The sequence below is a fragment of the Salmo salar genome, chromosome 10 (assembly GCF_965601325.2).
Source record: "Salmo salar chromosome 10, fSalSal1, whole genome shotgun sequence".
In the NCBI taxonomy this organism is placed as follows: Eukaryota; Metazoa; Chordata; class Actinopteri; order Salmoniformes; family Salmonidae; genus Salmo; species Salmo salar.
The window spans coordinates 86033433-86054703 of NC_138300.1; the positions used below are offsets into that span (position 1 = coordinate 86033433).

Sequence of the window (21271 nt, forward strand, 5' to 3'; positions counted from 1 at the left end):
GTTCATCATCTAAGATACTCACAGTAATTTTCCACCTCTCAATGTCCTAGTCTGTAATCCCCAGAAGACTTCAATCATTCTAGTTCACAATAACTCTACGGCTTCATACCACAATGGCTACCACCCTGTAGCACTCACATCTGTAATCATAAAGTAATTTGAAAGGCTGGTTATGGCACACATCAACTCCATTACCCCATTCACCCCCAGACCCACCCTAATTTGCATATTGCCCCAACAGATCCATAGACAATAGAATCTCAATTGCACTCCACACTGCCCTCACCCACCTAGATAAAAGGAATACCTATGTGAGAATGCTGTTCATTGACTACAGCTCAGCGTTCAACACCATTGTTCCCTCCAAGCTCGTCACCAAGCTTAGGACCCTAGGACTAGCGCTTGCAAGAAAGACATTTCACTGTACTTGTGCACGTGACATTAAAACTTGAAACTGAATCTACCGTAAACACAAGAAGAAAAGCCTTGCGCGCTCGGTCTTGGCGTTATGGTAATTTATTCACCCACCAGTGACGCACTTCCAAAGACCCGCTGAAATTCAAAGTGTATTTGAAAAGGCGTCAAACGAACAGCCGTTCGAATCTTTTCCGCAGTTTATGCTCAGTCGTGACTTGTTTGCTTGACCTACACGGACACTTTTGTTGAGGTAAGAGGATATAATATCCGACACATTATAGGTAAATAGCTGAAAGTATGTTCAGCCAGCTAGCAGCAGTAACATTCAGCTATCTATGCATTCTCCAGAGTCCAGTTAGCTAGCTTGTAGCTAGCCAGCTGAGTTATTGTAACGAACCTACCGAATAAATCAATTAGCTAAGTTACATAAACGATAACTAGACACTTAATTTGGTGTTTATTTTACAGGAAGATCATGGATGGGGAATTTCGAAGTGGGTTGGCGACAGCTTTGAAGAGACATAGAGATCCTTTGTCTGACACAGAAGACAATGTCCACTCGTCTGGTGAGTGTGTCAACATCACTGCGTGCGCATGAGTGTTTGTTAAACCCCCTGAGGTAGACATCCATGCCCCGCGGAAATCTAATTAATAAATTCATTCAAAATCAAATGGCAAAATGACATTAAAGCAATTCCATATATTTAAGCACTTCCCTGGCTTAGAGAGGTCTTAGACTCTTATTAAAGGCTTGAACAAGTGTTAATTAGTGTCAACTCTTGTCATCCATCATCAGTGCAGTGTTGGGGCATACACATTATTGTGAGTTTCCCTTTCCTGTCTTGCAGATGTCAATGATGTTCAGAAAAGGCGTCGCCTGGAGGTGTTGGGCAACGAGAACGTCAGCCCTACAAAGAAGTCTTCAACTAGAGACCGCCTCCGCTGTGCAGAGCTGGTGAAGCCTGACACCCCTGCTCTCTGCTCTGTCCGCTCCAGAGTACAGCAACTAACCCAGAGACGTGAGGGTAAGAGGATAACGCCCCCTCCTAAAATAACCAACTCGGAGCCTGTATACAGTATCGATAGAATTAGAATATGGCAGTATCCATGCAACACTCAGATCTGTAGTCATTGAGAAACAGTGACTCCAACAGGGGATGTTTTGTTTACAGGAGGGCATGTGCTGGCTCAGAGATGCCTCTCTGATCCAGGGTCTGGGGTACCATCCATTAAATTCCAGGATGGATTCAAAGAGCACCATCTTATTGGTGAGGATTCTTACACATTTACCTTCCAGCTTCTTTACCATTCATTGAATGTAAGTGAGAACACATCTGCACTAAAGTGGTTAAACGATAGGAGCATCTGGTCTGTTTTTCAGGTGAGGCAGAATTCAGCTCGCGGGTGGAGCGGTTTAGATCCCCCACCACTCCTCAGGCCAGCCCCCTGCCAGCCAACCGGTGGCCCCGTACCCTCTCCAACGCTGTTACCAACTTACAACTGAAACTCGAGGCCAGTGACACACCCAGCTCCAAACAAGCCTCCCGCATACGCCAGGTCTGTGCCATTGAGCAAGGCACTTAACCCCAATTGCTCCTCTAAGGTGCTCTGGATAACAGTGTCCGCTAAATGACTAACATGTATATGTAAAATGTACCAGGAGGCTTGAGGTATGCAATGCATTCTAAAATGTTGATGTTGCACAATTCTTAACATTCCTGTGAAGTTTCGAACGGCTTCTATTTGTCTGACCAATCAGGAGAGGGAGGAGGAGCTGCGTCTTGTAAGGGCCCAGCCAATCACAGAGAATGTCTTCTTAAAGCGAAGCTTCTCTGATTCCTCGCTGACTGAGGTAAGTTTTGTTACCCTCCCTCTTGTGTCAGGTCACGGAATATTGTTGTTAAGGGTTATGTTTGTGGCTTCCGCTCAGCCCAGTCAAAGCTCTTCTCTGTCCTGGTACCTCAATGGCGGAACGAGCTTCCCGCTGACACTAGGGACAGCAGAGTCCCTGCCAGTCTTTCGAAAATGCCTGTTACTCTACCTCTTCAAACAGTATCTTAAATTATGTGCACAAATTATGACCTGTTTCTCTTAATTGTCTAAAACTCTATGATCATATTTTATAACTTGTTGGCAATTGAACAAGCTTTCAAGTCATGCCCACCTGACCCATATTGCGATTTATAATGGACCCTTTTTGAATTGTGTGAAGAACAGTAATTGTGCGATGGCGGTTATGCAGGGCTGTGTTCCAAATGAAATGACTACAAGTATGCTTGTTCCTCAACAGCATAGCTAGGAGAACTCGAGTACCTTTTATAGTTGAACTCTTTGACATAAAATTGCTTAGGAAATGTGCACACGTTGGAGAGGTGTGTGTCCACTTGGAGACACCAGTTAGTCCTCTCACTCAAACCCTTCATTTTTTGTTTTATGTTGCAGATACCCCACATTTTCCAGGAATAGGCTTATGTTACTGAATGTATCCAGAGTATTTTCAGATTTCGTTATAAACGAATGCGACAACGTACAGTAAATGTAAAATGCACATAAAATCAAGTGTAATGTTTGGATTCAGTCCTGTCAGGTGAACTGTTGTGTACTCACCATTTGATCTAATAATTTTCCTGTTATCTCCAAACTGTTCCCTTTCAATTACTACCGTGGTTATGCGTTTTCATATTTCTTATTTTAACAAACATTTCAATATACTGTAGCAAATTCCCATGTGTATAAAGGGTTAATCGCTCTGGATAAGACCGTCTGCTAAATTACTAAAATGTTGAGTTCAAGTACTTGTTTCCTGATAGAAAAATGATATTTGTTGTGATATCATTAGAGGGCGACCCCACCCGTCTCCTCATTCTCCCCTTGGATGATGTTTAGACGTAGCAGGAGACTGCAGTGGCCACCGTTCCAACCATGGAATGTGAGTTTACTTATATGGACTGAGTAACTGGTTCTGAGGAGAACAGGGTGTCTTGAAATGTCACAGGTGTCACTGATGTCATTTTCATCCCCCCAGGTCACTTGAATGGTATTCGGGTATAGGGTTCACTTGGTCCATCGTATAGTGGTACAGAATCTTTATAATATAAAATTCCTGGAAAGTATTCAACCCCCTTGACTTTTTCCATATTTTGTTGCGTTAAAGTAGGATTTAATTGTGGAAGAAAATTATAACATTTATGAACATTTCATGAAAAATAAAACACTAATATATTTTAATTAGGTAAGTATTCAGTACATGTTAGAAACACCTATAGCAGCAATCACAGCTGTGAGTGTTTCTGGGTAAGTTCTTTATGAGCTTTGCACATCTATATTGTTCAATATTTGCACATTCTTTTTCAAATTCTTCAAGCTCTGTCAAGTTGGTTGTTGATCATTGCTAGACAGCCATTTTCCAGTTTTGCCATAGATTTTCAAGCCAATTTAAGTCAACTGTAAATAGGCCACTCAGGAACATTCAATGTCGTCTTGGTAAGCAATTCCAGTGTCGATTTGGCCAGGTGTTTTAGGTTATTGTCCTGCTGAAAGGTGAATTCCTCTTCCAGTGTCTGTTGGAAAGCAGACTGAACCAGGTTTTCCTCTAGAATTTGGCCTGTGCTTTGCTCTATTCTGTTTTTTATCCTAAGAAAACTCCCTAGTTCTTTGCTGATGACAAGCATGCAGTACCCATAACAATGATGCAGCCACCACAATGCTTGAAAATATGAAGTGGTACTCAGTGATGTAAAGAATTTGCCCCAGACATAATGTTTTCTATTCAAGACAAAAGTTAATTTCTTTGTTGCAAACAGGATGCATGTTATTGGAAATTTTAAAAATGTTTATTATGCACATGCTTCCTCCTTTTCACTCTTTGTTAGTATTGTGGCGTAACTACAATGTTGTTGATCCAGCCTCAGTTTTCTCCCTTCACAGCCAATAAACTGATAACAGTTTTAAAATGACTATTGCCCTCATGGTGAAATCACTGAGCGGTTTCCTTCCTCTCCGGCAAGGTGTATTGATACACCATCCAAAGCCTAATTAATGACTTCACCATGCTCAAATGGATATACAGTATTCATATTTCTACCCATCTACTAATCGGTGCCCTTCTCTGTAAGATTTTGGAAAACCTCCCTCATCTTTTGTTTGAATATGTGCTTGAAATTCACTACTTGACTGAGGGACCTTACATATTGTATATGCGGGTTGCAGAGTTGAGGTAGTCATTCAAAAATCATGTTAAACACTATTGCACACAGTGAGTCCTTGAAACGTATTATGTGACATGTTAAGCACATTTTTACTCCTGAACTTATTTAGGCTTGGCATAACAAAGGGGTTGAGTACTTATTCACTCAAGACATTTCATATTTTCATTTTGTAATGGTTTAAAAGAAGAAAAAAATTTCCACTATGACATGGGATAGTGTTTGTAGATTGTGTGACAGAGCTTGAAGAATCTCAATTTAATCAATTTTAAATTCAGGCTGTAACACAACAATGTGGGAAGTCAAGGGGGTTGAGTACCTTCTGCTGTAGATGCATAGACATGTGCATAAGAGGAACAATGTATTTTAGGGGGCTAATTTGTCTGAGTGTCCAGCAGGCAGACCTCAATGTGACTGGTGATGAACCTTTTGGCGTGAAGGACGGCAGCTTTACCGAGACATCTGTCTTCACTAAGGTCGATGGAGTGGAGCCTCCAATTCAAGACACCGGTAAGACACTGCAAGAGGAGAAGTCAATGCATTATTACAGTTTAAGAGCTTGAAGGTAGATAAGTTAATAGTATATGTTGAGGAAAATCTGACTAAAATTTAAGAATCTGAATTTTGTGCAAATATCAGTGTAGAGGTCAGAATGTGATTATTCAACAGGTGAGGTGGCAGAATCCTCAGTTCACATGGATGTCCCACCAAAAGAGGTGAAGGGGAGACGCATGGCTGAGGAGCAGGCAGAGTGCGCTATGGACATTTGTCAGGGAACTTCTCTACCAGATGAACAACATGAGGCAGCAGAGGGTCCTGTAGTGAAAGAGCAGCAAAAGGCAGTCTCAATGGAGTCAAAAGGAGATGGTGAGGAGTTGGGTTCTTCTGTAGTTGAGGAGCAGATGGGGTCCCTACAAGAGCACCTGAGGTCTTCTGTAGTTGACTTGGGGTCCCCTGTAGATGAGGAAGTGGGGTCCCTGCAAGAGGAGGAGAACCGGGAGGTGGGGTCCTTTGTAGATGAGGAAGATGTGGGTTCCCCTTTAGGTGAGAAACAGGTGGGGTCTGCTGTAGGTGATGAAGAGGAGGTAGTTCAGTCCCAACTAGAGAAGGTTGGGGACCTATTAGGTGAGGAGATGGAGTCTTCTGGAGTTGAAGAACAAGGGAAAGCAGAAAGTATTTTACATGTCCAGGGTGAGAAGTGTGTTCTAGGTGAAGACCAGGGGGAGTTTGGTCCAGAGCAGGGAGAGGCCTCAAACGCATCAGCTGTGTCAGACAGAGAACAAGGAGACACTGTGCTGCTTACAGATGAGGAACCGACTGATGAACCACAGTCAGAGGCCAGAGGGTTAAAGAAAGTCACATTTATCCTGGAGCCAGAAATGATCAATGACTCAGCTCTGTCTGAGCTGGACTCTTCATCTAGCTGGAAAAGAGAAAGTATGTCAGGTGAGACATGTCTAGGTTGTTGGCACAAGTTGGACGGGAGGTGAGACACAACCACGTTGGGTTACACACACACACCTGGGCATAAAGATACTGGTCAAATGTTTCTGTCACTGCCATTGTTTAAACAAGGGATTCAATGGGTCACGGCCAACACTTTGCACCTCATCTTTTTTCTACACCATGAACAGCCAAACATTTAAAAAAATATTTGTTACATGTTGTAGACCAGGGATCATCAACTATATTCAGCTGCGGGCCAATTTATTTTTGAGTGGTTGGTCGTGGGGCCGGAACATAATAAAACAAATCAAAGTTTATTTGTCACATGCTCTGAATACGACGGGTGTCGACCTTACAGTGAAATGCTTACTTACAAGCCCTAACCAAAAGTGCTTTTAAGTAAAAAACTAGGTATTGGGTAAACAATAGATAAGTAAAGAAATGTAAAATGACAGTGAACATAACAGTAGCAAGGCTATATACAGGTGGTACCGGTACAGAGTCAATGTGCGGGGACACCGGTTCGTCGGGCTAATTGAGGTAATATGTACATTTGAGGTAATATATTTGTGGACTGCGAATTGACTGCAAGAAGCCTAAAGATATACAGTGCTTTCAGAAAGTATTCCTACCCCTTGACTTATTCCACATTTTGTTAGGTTACAGCCTTATTCTAAAATTTATTTAATTGTCCCCCCCCCAATTTACACACTACCCCATAATGACAAAGCAAAAACAGGTTTTTAGGAATTTTTCCTTATTTATAAAAAAAAACAAAAAAACTTTGCATTTAGACAAGTATTCTGATCCTTTACTCAGTACTTTTTTGAAGCACTTTTGGCAGTGATTACAGACTCGTGTCTTCTTGGGTATGACGCTACAAGCAGATCCTCTCAAGCTCTGTCAGGTTGAATGGGCAGCGTCAATGCACAGCTATTTTCAGGTCTTTCCAGAGATGTTCAAGTCCGGGCTCTGGCTGGGCCACTCAAGGACATTTAGACACTTGTCCCGAATCCACTCCTGCGTTGTCTTTGCTGTGTGCTTAGGGTCGTTGTCTGTTGGAAGGTGACCCCAGTCTGAGGTCCTGAGCGCTCTTCATCAAGAATCTCTCTGTACTTTGCTCCGTTCATCTTTTCCTCAATCCTTACTGGTCTCCCAGTCCCTGACAATGGAATAACATCCCCAAAGCATGATGCTGCCACCACCTTACTTCGCCATTGGGATGGTGCCAAGTTTCCTCCAGCCGTGACGCTTAGCATTGAGGCCAGAGTTCAATCTTGGTTTCATCAGAACAGAGAATCTTGTTTCCCATGGTTGGAGAGTCCTTTAGGTGCCTTTTGGCAAACTCCAAGCGACCTGTCATGTGCATTTTACTGAGGAGTGGCTTCCGTCTGGCTACTCTACCATACAGGCCTGATTGGCAGAGTGCTGCAGAGATGGTTGTCCTTCTGGAAGGTTCTCGCATCTCCACCCTGAGCCCCTTCTCCGATTTCTCAGTTTGTTTTGGTACCCTTCCCCAGATCTGTGCCTCGACACAATCCTGTCTCCGAGGTCTACGGACAATTCCTTCAACCTCACAGCTTGGTTTTTGCTCTGACATGCACTGTCAACTGTGGGACTTTATATAGACAGGGGTGTGCCTTTTTAAAATCATTTCCATCAATTGAATTTACCACAGGTGGATTCCAATCAAGTTGTAGAAACATCTCAAGGTTGATGAATGGAAACAGGATGCACCGGAGCTCAATTTCGAGTCTCGTAGTAAAGGGTCTGAATACTTATGTAAATATGGTATTTCTGTTTTTATTTTTATAATACATTTGCAAACATTTCTAGCCCTGTTTTTGCTTTGTCATTATGGGGTATTGTGTGTTAAAGCATCAATTTTAGAATAAGGCTGTCACGTAAAATAATGTGGAAAAGGTAAGGGGTCTGAATACTTTCTGAATGCACTGTAATATTTGACTAAACATCATTTCAAACCTTGATTACATTTGTTAACATTGTCCTGCGTAGGGTACTGTCTTTGGGACAGTAAAACGGGTGTCCTGACTCTCTATGGTCTCAATCCCATGGCGTTTATTGTAGAGGTGTTCACCCCGGTGTCATGGCTATATTCCCAACCTGGCCACATTCCATCATGGTCACCTAATCATCCACCTCATTCCTAATTGGCATATCATTCCTCACCTCTCCAACTGATAGTTGATGTGTGGTGAGAGTTCTGGCACAAAATGGTCACTGTGCATCACTGAGGTGAGTGCTTCACATTGATGGTGGATGAGGTGAGTTTCCCCCTACTATGTAAAGCGCTTTGAGTACCTCAGTTGGTAGAAAAGTGATGTATAAATCCAATCAAAGTAACTTGTAGCTGATTTCCTGGTATTTTTAGTCTTATGTCCAACAACGAAAATTAAACAATTTTATGTTTTTGGGGCTCAGAACTTTCTGGGCGAAATAAAACCACCGTCAATTGGGGACCCTGTTGTAGATGCACTAGAGCGACGTTTTTTGTCTGGATGTAACTTACTGCATATGGGGATTTATCCACAGAGGCTGAGCTGAGCTCTCGTGATGAAACCAACACCGCTGAGATGATTGACCTCATGTTTGATGAGGTGCTGGAGGCTGCTGCCCAGGGAAGGATGGAAGAGGAGGGTGAAGAGGACACTGAGGATCACAACAGTGGTATAGCCACAGCGATGAGCGGAATGGAAAAGGAGAAAACAGACACAGAGTTGGACAAGGACAAAGCTGAAGAGGGTGAAGACCTGGAAAAAACCAAGGAACTGGACTCCAGTGCAGATGAGCTGCTGTCCTTCCCACCCAGCTTTATCCTCTCCCCTCTCAGCAAGTCTGTGGACGCTGTGGTCACTCCTATGGTAAGGCTCTGCAGACAGACGGTGGTGCCATGGTCACATAGTTCAATGTGATTCTGAAAGTGATTGGTATTTTACTAGGATCCAATTAGCTCTTGCGAAAGCGGCAGCAGCAGCTACTCTTGCTAGGGTCCACACATGAAACATGACATCATACAGAACATTAATAGACAAGAACAGCTCAAGAACAGCACTACATACTTACAAACGGCACACACAGCCTACATATCATTACATACACACAATATCTAAGTCAATAAGTGAGAGGTGTTGCGTTATCAGTTTTTTAAACCAGGTTTGAGCAATATGAGATGGAAGTTCGACGCAATAATGGCTCTGTATGCTAATAATACTGTACGCTTTCTTGAATTTGTTCTGATTTCGGGACTATGAAAAGACACCTGGTGGTATATCTGGTGGTTTGTGTGTGTGTTAGAGCTGTGTGTAAGTTGACTACGCAAATAATTTAGAGTTTTCAACACATTAATGTTTCTTATAAGAAGTGATGCAGCCAGTCTCTCCTCAACTCTTAGCCAAGAGAAACTGGCATGCGTTAAACTTATATTAGCCCAACAACTAGAGCCTGCAAGTGTGATGTCAAAAGCAGTGCATCTCTTTATTATGGACAGACTTCTCCCTGTCTTTACAACCATTTAATCTATACAGTGCATTCAGAAAGTATTCAGACCCCTTGATTTCTTCCACGGGGGGGGTTGTTCCTCTGTGTTGATGGGAGAAACATCCAGAAGGACAACAATCTCTGCAGCACTCCACCAATCAGGCCTTTATGGTAGTGTGGCCGGACGGAAATCACTCCTCAGTAAAAGGGACATGACAGCCTGCTTGGAATTTGCCAAAAGGGACAATAAAGGACTCTGACCATGAGAAACAAGATTCTCTGGTCTGATTGAACTCTTTGGCCTGAATGCCAAGTGTCACATCTGGAGGAAACCTGGCACCATCCCTACGGTGAAGGAAGCATGGTGGTGGCAGCATCATGCTGTGGGGATGTTTTTCAGCATTTGGGACTGGGAGACCAGTAAGGATCGAGAGAAGGATGAACAGAGCAAAGTACAGAGATCCTTGATGAAAACCTGCTCCAGAGCTCTAAGGGCCTCAGACTGGGGCAAAGGTTCACCTTCCAACAGGACAATGACCCTACGCACACAGCCAAAACAATTCAGGAGTGTCTTCGGGACAAGTCTCTGAATGTCCTTGAGTGGCCCAGCCATAGCCAGGGCTTGAACCTGATCGAACATATCTGGAGAGACCTTAAAATTTCTGTGCAGCGTCACTCCCCATCCAACCTGACAGAGCTTGAGCGGCTCTGCAGAGAAGAATGGGAGAACTCTTCAAATACAGGTGTGCCAAGCTTGTAGCGTCATACCCAAGAAGACTTGAGGCTGTAATCGCTGCCAAAGGTTCTTCAACATTGTACTGAGTAAAGGGTCGGAATATTTATGCATTTTATTTTTTACATTTGTTATACATTTTAAAACATTTCTTAGCCTGTATTTGCTTTGTCATTATGGGGTATTTTGTGTAGATTAAAGGAAAAAGTACTATTAAATCCATTTTAGAATAAGGCTGTAACAAAACAAAATGTGGAAAAAGTTGAGGGTTTGCCATACAAGATAACACCATGTAATTTATTAGCCATACCATTCATTACCAGATTCAGCTGAGGTGTAGAGCTTAGGGAATTATTTGTACCAAATACAATGCTCAGGACCAGTTTATTACTGGCCACCCATTCCAAAACTGACTGCAACTCCTTAAGAGTTTCAGTGACTTAATTTGCTGTGGTTGCCGACATGTATATGGTTGAATCATCAGCATACATGGACACAGGCTTTGTTTAATGCCAGAGGCAGGTCGTTTTGTAAACTTAGAGAGGAATAGAGTGCCTAGAGAGCTGCCCTGCGGTACTCCACATTTTACATGTTTGACATTCGAGAGGCTTCCATTAAAGAAAAACCCTCAGTTCTATTAGGTAGCTCTGAATCCACAATATGGCAGAAGTTGGAAATCCGTAAAACATAAGTTATGGTCAATAATATCAAAGGCTGCACTGAAATCTAACAGTACAGCTCAAACAAATTGTATCAATTTTTTTTCAACCAATCATCAGTCATTTGTGTCATTGCAGCACATGTTGAGTGCCCTTCCCTATAAGCATGCTGAAAGCATGTCAATTTGTTTACAGAGAATTAGCATTGTATTTGATCAAACACAATTTTTCCCAACCGTTTGCTAAGAGCTGATAGGTCGGCTGTTAGAACCAGTCAAAGCCGCTTTACCAGTCTTGGGTTGTGGAATGACTTTGGCTTTCCTCCAGGCTTGAGGATTAACACATTCCTCTAGACTCAGATTAAATATATGATAGACAGGAGTGGCCAGTCAGCTACCATCCTCAGTAGCTTTCCATCTGTCAATGCCAGGAGGTTTGTCATTGTTGTTTGATAACAATGATTGTTCCACTTCTCCCACACTAACTTTACACAATTCATACTTACAATGCTTTTCTTTCATTATTTGTTTTAATGCATGTATACGATGGCTCACTGTTCATTGTTGGCATTTCCGCCTGAATTTCCCTACATTGCCAATGAAGTAATCACAAAAATAATCTGCAACATCAATGGTTTTGTGATGAATAAGCCATCTGATTCAATGAAAGATGGCGTTGAATTCATCTTTCTGCCCATAACTTCATTTAAATGGCGTGGGTTTTTTTGTGTTTTTTTTTTTCTTCCCCCCATCGTTTTTTTATGTCATTGTTTTTGGCTTTCAAAGTTTGAGTCTTTTACACTTAAATGTCCCTCCACGTGTTTGCTATCCCCACAGAGACTTGCAGCCAACCCTCCATCCCTACTTCTGACTCCTGAAGAGCTGTCCACGCCCCCTGCTGATAGTGCCCCTCTCTACAGGTGAGTCATCTTGTCACTTCTGGACAAGCAGAACTGACAGTGGTCAGCTAACATGAGTGAAATTAAAGTCATTGACTGAAAATCTTTCGAAATATGTGATTGACTTGTTATTTATACCTGTGACGACTCCAATGTGTTTTGTGATTGACAGCATCGATGCCTACCGCACCCAGAGACAGAGCACCAAGCCAGCCATTCAGAGAGTAACCCCAAGGGTGCAGAGGCATGCCACTGAGAAGTCTCACCCCCAGCCCTGTGTCAACACCAAGGAAAGGATCATGGTCTGTAGTAGGACTGTTGGAACGGTTGAGTCTGTTGTGTGTCTTCCGCGTCATGGAGAGTTACTACCTGTGTAGCATATCATCCAAACTTTGCGTGTCCTTTATGTGGGCATTTACAAATGTACCACATGGATACCATTGGCTTTGGCACTGACCACGTTTACATGCGCGCAGTATTCTGGATAGTAGCGCATATCCTGCTTAAGGTCTTTTTCGGTAGAAGCTGTTTCCATGCATCTTTCGATATCCCACTCATGAGTATCCCTGTAGCCATGAATACAAAATAATATTTCTTATTTAAGTTCATATGGGTTAATTGAAATAGTAACTGAAATATGGGTGCTGACTGTAGGCCTATAACCGCTCACATAGTGTAATATTAACTCCTTACAGTGAAATTAGATAACAATTAACATTTGTTGTCTTGGGAACAGGAGTGGAGAAATGATTTCTTATAGCATCTCTTGAGGAAATGCGAGTACACGTATGTGTTATCTTTGACACTGTTATGCAAGCAGACAGTATTTCAACCACATAAAATATGCACTCAAGACGAACTGAACTTTTATCAGAAATGTGTTTCGTCATTTTCTCAGAATTTAATTTCCTTAACTGGTCAAACTGATGACATTTTGCACAGGACCGATCTTTTCACTTTTAGAGGTATTTCGTTTTCTCCCCAGTCCCTAAATGAAACGGTAAAACTGACAAATTTACCGATGTTAACTACTGTAGATTACTCATGCATTCATTCTATTGACGTAAGACATTCTGGTGAGCTTTACTTTATTTAGTCTTTTGGGGCAACAATTTATAACAGAAGAGAAGCTGTATGTCTCAAACTATAGTTGACAACCAAATGTCGGAAATGTATAATATGGCCTACCAAATATAGGAAATTGTAAGTCAATGTAATTTTAATTTATAGTAGGCTAAATTATTATGGTGTATCGAACTGCACATGTAGTCTACTTTTTGAAGTGGTTTGTTTGACAATCAGATGACATCACACAACACCAATGATATGTGAAACTGAGCCTGCACAGACCACAATAAACAACAGTAAAGGGGATGAGATGTTTACATGCCACAGTATCCCGTCTTACATCAGCATGTCCCAGGCATCTAATCCGGGTTTTTCATAACCGGGATACAAGCGTTTTCGGGTTATTGTGAACTGGATATGTTTATATGCATGAACTCAAAAACAGAATACTTAAGTGTCCCGGATAATAACTGGATATTGGTGTGCATGGATTTGGTATTTTAGTTATTTTATTAGGATCCCCATTTAGCTGTTGCAAAAGCTACAGCTACTCTTCCTGGGGTCCACACAAAACAATACAGAATTACATAATACAGAATCAAATTTATTTATATAGCCCTTCTTACATCAGCTGATATGTCACAAAGTGCTGTACAGAAACCCAGCCTAAAACCCCAAACGGCAAGCAATGCAGGTGTAGAAGCACAGTGGCTAGGAAAAACTCCCTAGAAAGGCCAAAACCTAGGAAGAAACCTAGAGAGGAACCAGGCTATGTGGGGTGGCCAGTCCTCTTCTGGCTGTGCCGGGTGGAGATTATAACAGAACATGGCAAGATGTTCAAATGTTGATAAATGACCAGCATGCTCAAATAATAGTAATCACAGTGAACAGGTCAGGGATCCATAGCCGCAGGCAGAACAGTTGAAACTGAAGCAGCAGCACGGCCAGGTGGACTGGGGACAACAAGGAGTCATCATGCCAGGTAGTCCTGAGGCATGGTCCTCAGAGAGAAAGAAGGAAAGAGAGAATTAGAGAGCGTACTTAAATTCACACAGGACACCAGATAAGACAGTAGAAATACTCCAGATGTAACAGACTGACCCTAGCCCCCCGACACAAACTACTGCAGCATAAATACTGGAGGCTGAGACAGGAGGGGTCGGGAGACACTGTGGCCCCATGCAACGATACCCCCGGACAGGGCCAAACAGGCACGATATAACCCCACCCACTTTGCCAAAGCACAGCCCCCACACCCCTTGAGGGATATCTTCAACCACCAACTTACCATCCTGAGACGAGGCCGAGTATAGCCCTCAAAGATCTCCGCCACGGCACAACCCAAGGGGGGAGCCAACCCAGACAGGAAGACCACGTCAGTGACTCAACCCACTGGAAGGGACGGCATGGAAGGGCACCAGTAAGCCAGTGACTCAGCCCCTGTAATATGGTTAGAGGCAGAGAATCTCAGTGGAGAGAGGGGAACCAGCCAGGCAGAGACAGCAAGAACATCATTCGACAAGGACAGAACTACATCAATTTTTTAAAAGGCACACGTAGCCTACATATCAATGCATAAACACAAACTATCTAGGTCAAATAGGGGAGAGGCCTTGTGCCGTGAGGTATTGCTCTGTTTTTTTAAACCAGGTTTGCTGTTTATTTGAGCACTATGAGATGGAAGGAAGTTCCATGCAGTAAGAACTCTATATAATACTGTATGTTTTCTTGAATTTGTTCTGGATTTGGGGACTGTGAGAAGACCCCTGGTGGCATGTCTGGTGGGATAAGTGTGTGTAAGTTGACTATGCAAACAATTTGGGATTTTCAACGCCTTAATGTTTCTTATAAAAAGTGATGCAGTCAGTCTCTCCTCAACTCTTAGCCAAGAGAGACTGGCATGCATAGTATTAATATTAGCCCTCTGATTACAATTAAGAGCAAAATGTGCCGCTCTGTTCTGGGCCATCTGCAGCTTACCTAGGTCTTTCCTTGGAGCACTGAACCACACGACTGGATATTAATCAAGATTAGACAAAACTAGAGCCTGCAGAACTTCCTTTTTGGAGTGTGGTGTCAAAGCAGAGAATCTCTTTATTACGGCTAGACCTCTCCCCATCTTTGCAACCATTGAATCTATATGTTTTGACCCAGCCCTGCAGGGGCACTGTCAGCATCAGCAGTGTCCAGCTCCCTCTCAAGGTGGAGTTTGTCTGCTCTGCCCGCACACGAACAGATGGCCCAGAACAGACAGTTTACAATCCAAATCCGAGTAATTTACTCTCCTCAACTTGTTCAACAGCCACACCATTCATTACCAGATTCGGCTAAGGTCTAGTACTTAAGGAATGATTTGTACCAAATACAATGCTCTTATTTTTAATGTTCATGACCAGTTTATTACTGGCCACCCATTCCAAAACAGACCAACACTTTAAGGGTTTTAATGACTTCATTAGTGGTGGTTGCTGACTCGTAATGGTTGAATCATCAGCATACTTGGACACATGCTTTGTTTAATGCCAGTGGCAGGTCATTGGTAAAAATAGAAAAGAGTAGAGGGCCAAGAGAGCTGCCCTGCGGTACACCACACACGCATGTAAATGTGACCAATGTAAAGAAAGACTATTTAAATGAGTATGGCTGGTTGGAGTGAATATCCTCTCCTCCTGTGATTGGTCAGGTTCTGAATGAGGATGCTGCCAAGCTGCACATGGTCATCAAACAGACGTTGCAGGCCCTGAGCTGCTGCACTGACGAGGACCACGGCAGGGGCTCCCTGGAGGAGGCAGAGGCTGATAAACTGCTGCTCGTCTCGTGTGAGTCTCTATCCACTCCTATCCCACCCCTAACTCCGTGACATTTTCTCTCCCCTCCCAAAATGTGTCTGCTGAATTAGTGTATAATCGTCAACCTCATCTCTCACTGCTATTGCATTTTTTTTGTCCTGTATACGTCTATGCTGGAAGGTATGATGGACTTCTTGATTTGTTCCATTGCTTGATCATCTGACTCTGTCCCCCTCTGTCTCTCTTCTGTGTCAGGTGAGAAGCGGGCAGCCCTGCTGGCTGAGGTGGCCAGGCTGAAGGAGAGGGGGGGCTCAGCCTCTGAGGATCTAGAGGGGGGTGATGGTGAGGGGGACTCCAGCATGTCCCAGCAGCCCTGCAGGGGCACTGTCAGCATCAGCAGTGTCCAGCTCCCTCTCAAGGTGGAGTTTGTCTGCTCTGCCCGCACACGAACAGGTACCTACAGACAGTTAGGCTACGCGTGTTATCACCTTTGTAGTATGACGTTTGTTGCTTCATTTATTTTGAACCATTTACTCTGCTGCTGCTTGCTGCCTAGGTGAGTTGTTTGCCTCATTTGGGTTAAATGTTCAAGTAGTAAAGTACAATTAATTCATTTTCAGCTCAAGACACATTTGAAACCATACCAGGTGATTAATGAACAACCCTCCTGACTATTTCTCTCCTCCCTAAAGGTCGGCCCACTCATTATTTCTTTGTCCTGATTCGTTATGGACCCTGCAACATCGTTGCGACCCCATTGGCCACGGCAGTGGACGCCCAGAATGGAGACACCATCTCCTTCCCCACCTCCATCACCCTGTGAGTCCCGCCACTGGCTCCATATGGAGGAAGTGAGGCGTAAAGGAGAACTCGCCAGACCTATTGTCTGTCTGTACAGTAGGGGGCTGTTCACTTGTCGACGCATGTGTTGTAGGGTCCATGTTGAATCGTTTTTGTAAATTACGGCCAGCACTCTGTGCAGAATCGCTAAGTTCTCTCGGCAGGCAATCCTACTGGTCTGTCTTTGCCTTTAAAGGAGATGCTTGTGTAATATCTGCTGTACCACTGCTGAAATGGCTCTCACCCCTAGTCTGTCCAACTCTTTCTGTGACTGACTGTATTATGTCCCTTCAGGCAGGACATTCGCTCCAACTTTGAGATTGATGTGGAGGTCTACAGCCTGGTGAGATGGAACATATTACTTTATTTCTCACCTAAAACGTGTGTATTCGTAAATATAGTAGATGGTCAGTGATAAGAATGTGTGTTAACAGGTTCTATGTATAATTTACAAACTGTCTTCTATTACTCAGTCCCACAGCTCAGGGAACACCTGCAATGTGGATCTCCGCAGCTCCACCAAGTCAAGGGTGAGTGCGACATCTTCTGATTTACGAATGCTATCCAATGTTCTATGGCTGAAAATGAGAGAGAGAGAGAGAATATATATATCTCTATCTCAGTTCTGATCATATTTATTTTTTAGGTCACTCCAAGGAAGCTTCTAAGCACCATCAAGGTAAATTATCTGCTTTCTTATCTGTGTAGTGCTTGAAATGGTGAGGGGCATATATTTATACCCCCTTTCCTGTTACATGTTTCTAATCTGAAAACGTTATCTTGTTGCTTTTCAACAGAGATCCAACCAAAATGTAACATGTAAGTATTATTGTCCTAGTTGCATATGATCTGAAGATGGCAATTGTCCTGAGTGGTGACAGTTTGATTGGATTGAATCAACACCCCACAGCTTCTACCATGCCGCCCCTGAACACCCGGCGCACCAGCAACTTCTCTCTGGTTGGTTCTCACAAGATCTCCCTGGCCTCCCTGGGCCAGAGCAAGTTCCCCCTGGACAAGGTAGGCTCACCTGCTGCAGTGCTCCAGCCTGGATGAGATATGTTTAGTGTACCTGCACTCCTACAGTATGGGAAGATGTAGGGATGCATGTTGTCAGTCCATTCCATGGTTTTATCGTGCCTCTTATTTTATTTTGAACCACCTGATTGCTAGATTGTATCTCACTGTCACTTGAGGATGTGTGCCACTATCTCTTAATCTATTTGGCTGAATCTACTGCATATCCTGTTACATCTTCAGATTTGCCACCCATTGTAATTTTTTCAGTTGCGAGATCGGATGGTTGTCATTTCCTCAAATGATTTATTTTTCTTTTTTCTTCGTGGTGTTAGTAAAGTTTTCTAGTCTGGGCTGGGCCACTTGTAGGGCTGTGACAATTATGGAATTTGGGGTAACAATTAATTGTCATGCAAATTTGATATTTATTGTAATTTTTTTGTTGACAAACATCTTTAGCTTGTAATTCATCTTTGAGAATGATCTATAACATACCTAATATAAAACAGCTTTGGTACCACCCCTGTCTCAAACTTTACCCACTTCATAAAAAATGAAAAACGATTTATTGGCTAAACTATATGTACTTGAATATGAAATTGAATCGCCCCCCCCCCCCCCCCCCCCCCCAAATCTTCTAAAATGAATGTATTAAGATGTTTTTGACCCCCCAAAAATTCACTCTTACTGTCGGTTACATAATTATACAATAATCATAATTATACAGCCCTAGTCACTTGGGATGTTACCTCTGTCTCTCTCCACTTGTGCACAGATGAAGTTTGAAGGCAAAATCAGGAGACTCCTGGGAGATGAGTTTCAGGAAAAGGTTTCACTCTTTCACTTTTCCCCACGTTGCACACTCACTTTTACCCCTTTCTCTTTGCTTCTCCATTTGACTCCTTTCATGCGGCCAGCAAAACTGGTATCAATAATTAGTCTTCGCTACACTGGCTATAATATCAGTGATGGAGTACTCCATAAGTAGATTAAAAGGTGTTTAGAAATCTATGTTCATATGACTTTTCTTCAATTTTTCTTTATTGCATGTTTTGTTTACCTCCCTAGCTAGATAAACTACAAGCAGCTTAACCCTGGTATCCATGTAATTCTACCTCTGTGCAGGTGCCCTTCCTGTCTCCACTAGAGGGAAACATATACCTGCAACTGGAGAGCGAGAGCCACTCTAATGTCCAGCACCAGGGCTTCCTTGTGAGTTTTAATTTTTTTGTTAACCCAATTCGCTTCGATCTCTCAAGTGCATATTATCCTGTTCCTGTCCTCTATACTTTCTTTCCTGTGATTCATCCTCCACCCACCCCTTTGTTCTCCCTTCTTCCATCCAGACAATGTTTGAGGTGGTGAATGGATTTGGAGCTTGGCATCGACGCTTCTTTGTCCTGGAGGGAAACCACATGTCCTATTGGAACCACCCCAATGACAGAGGCAGCAAGGTGGGCATTGAGCTATCACAGAGGTGACTGGAGCGCTTGGTTCCAAGCTCTCAGGTTATCAGAAGGATTTTGAAAAAAGAAACTAAGAATAACAATTCCATTGTTTATTGCATACATGATAATACACTTGATAATATTTCTGATATCTTTTCTAATATTTCTAAGTTGTCTATGTACCTTTCCTGCTGCAAAATGCATTGCCTCTTGGGGACATTAACGTTTTCTCTTAACTGAATATACAAAGTCACTCTAACTTGATTTAAACATTCCCTTATCTCCTCTCTACTGTTCTCTCTGTTGTACTTGCAGGCAGCAGAAGGCAGCATCTCCCTGTCTTGTTCCTCTAGTCAGAGTGTGAAGCCAGTGACGAGAGACTCCTGTGCTCGCCCCTATACTTTTGAACTGGTCAGCAGTGTCCAGACTGCACAACAGGATGACCAGGGCACTCTGGCCAAGTAAATAATATTACATATTTTCTTACTCCCTTATGACACAAGCAAATTAGCTTGACAACAAGTGGTCGTGAATGTTTTCAATATTGTTTTGTGGTGGACTGACACTGCTAAAGTGAGCCTGTCTGTATCTGATAGACAGTGGTCTATTTTCATTGATCTTGTGATATTTCTCATAACATGTTCTCTCTGTTCTTCAGGTGCTGGTTCTCAGCAGATACTGGGGAGGATCGAGGGGACTGGATGGAGAACCTGAACCAGGTTCTCCTGGACCTGCATACCTGGACTCGCTGCCCCCCTGAACCATGCTAAAGCACAGCCCAACAACCAGGCCAGCTGTGGGAACATGAGGGACAGCAGTCTAACACACTATTATATCATATCTTTATGAATTCTTATGATTACCATTGGGAGATTATTTTAGACGTGGTGATATTTTGCCTTTCCTTGGATTTGTCACTTTCAATAGCCATTTAAAATAGAGTTCCATCGTGTTGTGTGTTGCATGATATATACTATTTACCTGAGCTTGAAGTAGATGATTTAAATGAATCCATATAATCTACAAACACTATTAAATGCGTATCAAACCTAGTGCAGGAGAGCCCTAACGCTAAACTGATGATTAGTCCAATAGTCTAGTTATAATTTTCGTAAGACAAACAGAAAAAAGCCAGACATGGCTACTGGACAATATGATTTCACTACTACAGCATTGCTGTAATACCCTCAAGTGTAGAAATCTCTCTCGGAAATAAGAAATCTGTACCTGACACACAACCTACCTAATCTAGAAACTCGTGAATTGAGTGATTCAACTAGAATTGCAGTCAAGTTGAGTTATAGTACTGTACTTGAAAATCTGAGCCCTCTGCTACGAGGTAAATATTGACTATTTCACAAGTTCAATTCTTCGTATTCCTTAAATCAATCTATTGCTGTGTTGTGCATAACACAACAGGGGCCTGTCAACAAAGATGGTACCCAAGCACTTCAAATGGACTATAGAATGATAAGGTGTACAATGTTAGTGCCTCATCTCATGATAAATCCTAGTAGGAGCCTAAAAGGTGATGAATGTATATGCTGACTGTAGTCAACCTAGTTTCTTTTCTTTTCCTTCATGTATTTACTGTCATTCTCTTTCTGTATGTGGATGTTATCCCTATAAAATACCTGTCAACATTCTTTATATGCACTTGATTGATGAAGGTACTACCAGTAAATAATACAAATGGGTCTAATGGCATACACAGTTTGTCATGCTCTTCTGTAAATTTGATGTGGAAAATATTTGCCATGTTTTTGTTACACCATTTGAGTTTATAGACCCATAAGCTCAAATATAGCCTTCGTTGTCCTCCGTCTTAAAGCTGACATCTTCCTCCATAATATAGTGATGGCAATATTAGCATATGAACGAGTGAGCCATACACTGTTTACAACATTGTAAAGTATTGAGGGAATGGGGTTGGCTATGGAGCAGGAACTCGGGTCAGGAATGTCATACAGGAAGTCATGCCTGTGTTTGGTGTGTACTGCTACAGAAAGAATTCCTGGAGCCCCTCTGGGTGGAGGTGGGGCAGTTGGGTCTCAGATCAAGGTGATGATTGGAAGAGTGGCCCAGCTGTACATCCCAGGGCCCATGCCTGAGTGTTGTGTTCAGCCAGAACACTGGGCAGAGTCTGGTAAATGACACCATATTCCCTATTTAGTGTATTATGGGCCCTGGTCTAAAGTAGTGCACTTTAAAGGGAATAGAATGCCCTTTTGAATGCATACTGGGGCTATAGCT

General features: G+C 42.8%; 1 protein-coding gene across 10 annotated transcripts; it reads left to right on the forward strand.

Annotated features, from left to right (window-relative positions):
• The first annotated feature begins 358 nt into the window (after positions 1–358).
• Positions 359–20725, forward strand: LOC106560912 (anillin). 10 transcript variants are annotated; one of them, XM_014124340.2, is made up of 26 exons: positions 359–667; positions 886–983; positions 1266–1442; positions 1590–1685; positions 1799–1974; positions 2177–2269; positions 3257–3346; positions 5018–5132; positions 5292–5489; positions 5928–6068; positions 8622–8950; positions 11795–11877; positions 12029–12158; positions 15608–15743; positions 15969–16166; positions 16406–16532; positions 16848–16896; positions 17027–17083; positions 17200–17232; positions 17351–17372; positions 17464–17573; positions 18346–18399; positions 18696–18782; positions 18917–19024; positions 19334–19479; positions 19677–20725. In XM_014124340.2, the coding sequence occupies exons 2-26, from the start codon at positions 893–895 to the stop codon at positions 19786–19788; spliced, it is 2958 nt and encodes a 985-aa protein (XP_013979815.2). In that variant the 5' UTR covers positions 359–667; positions 886–892; the 3' UTR covers positions 19789–20725. The 10 variants fall into 10 exon arrangements, with proteins under 10 accessions (XP_013979815.2, XP_013979816.2, XP_013979817.2 ...); XM_014124341.2 differs by having other exon boundaries at positions 5021–5132; XM_014124342.2 differs by lacking the exon at positions 18346–18399.
• The last annotated feature ends 546 nt before the right edge of the window (positions 20726–21271 follow it).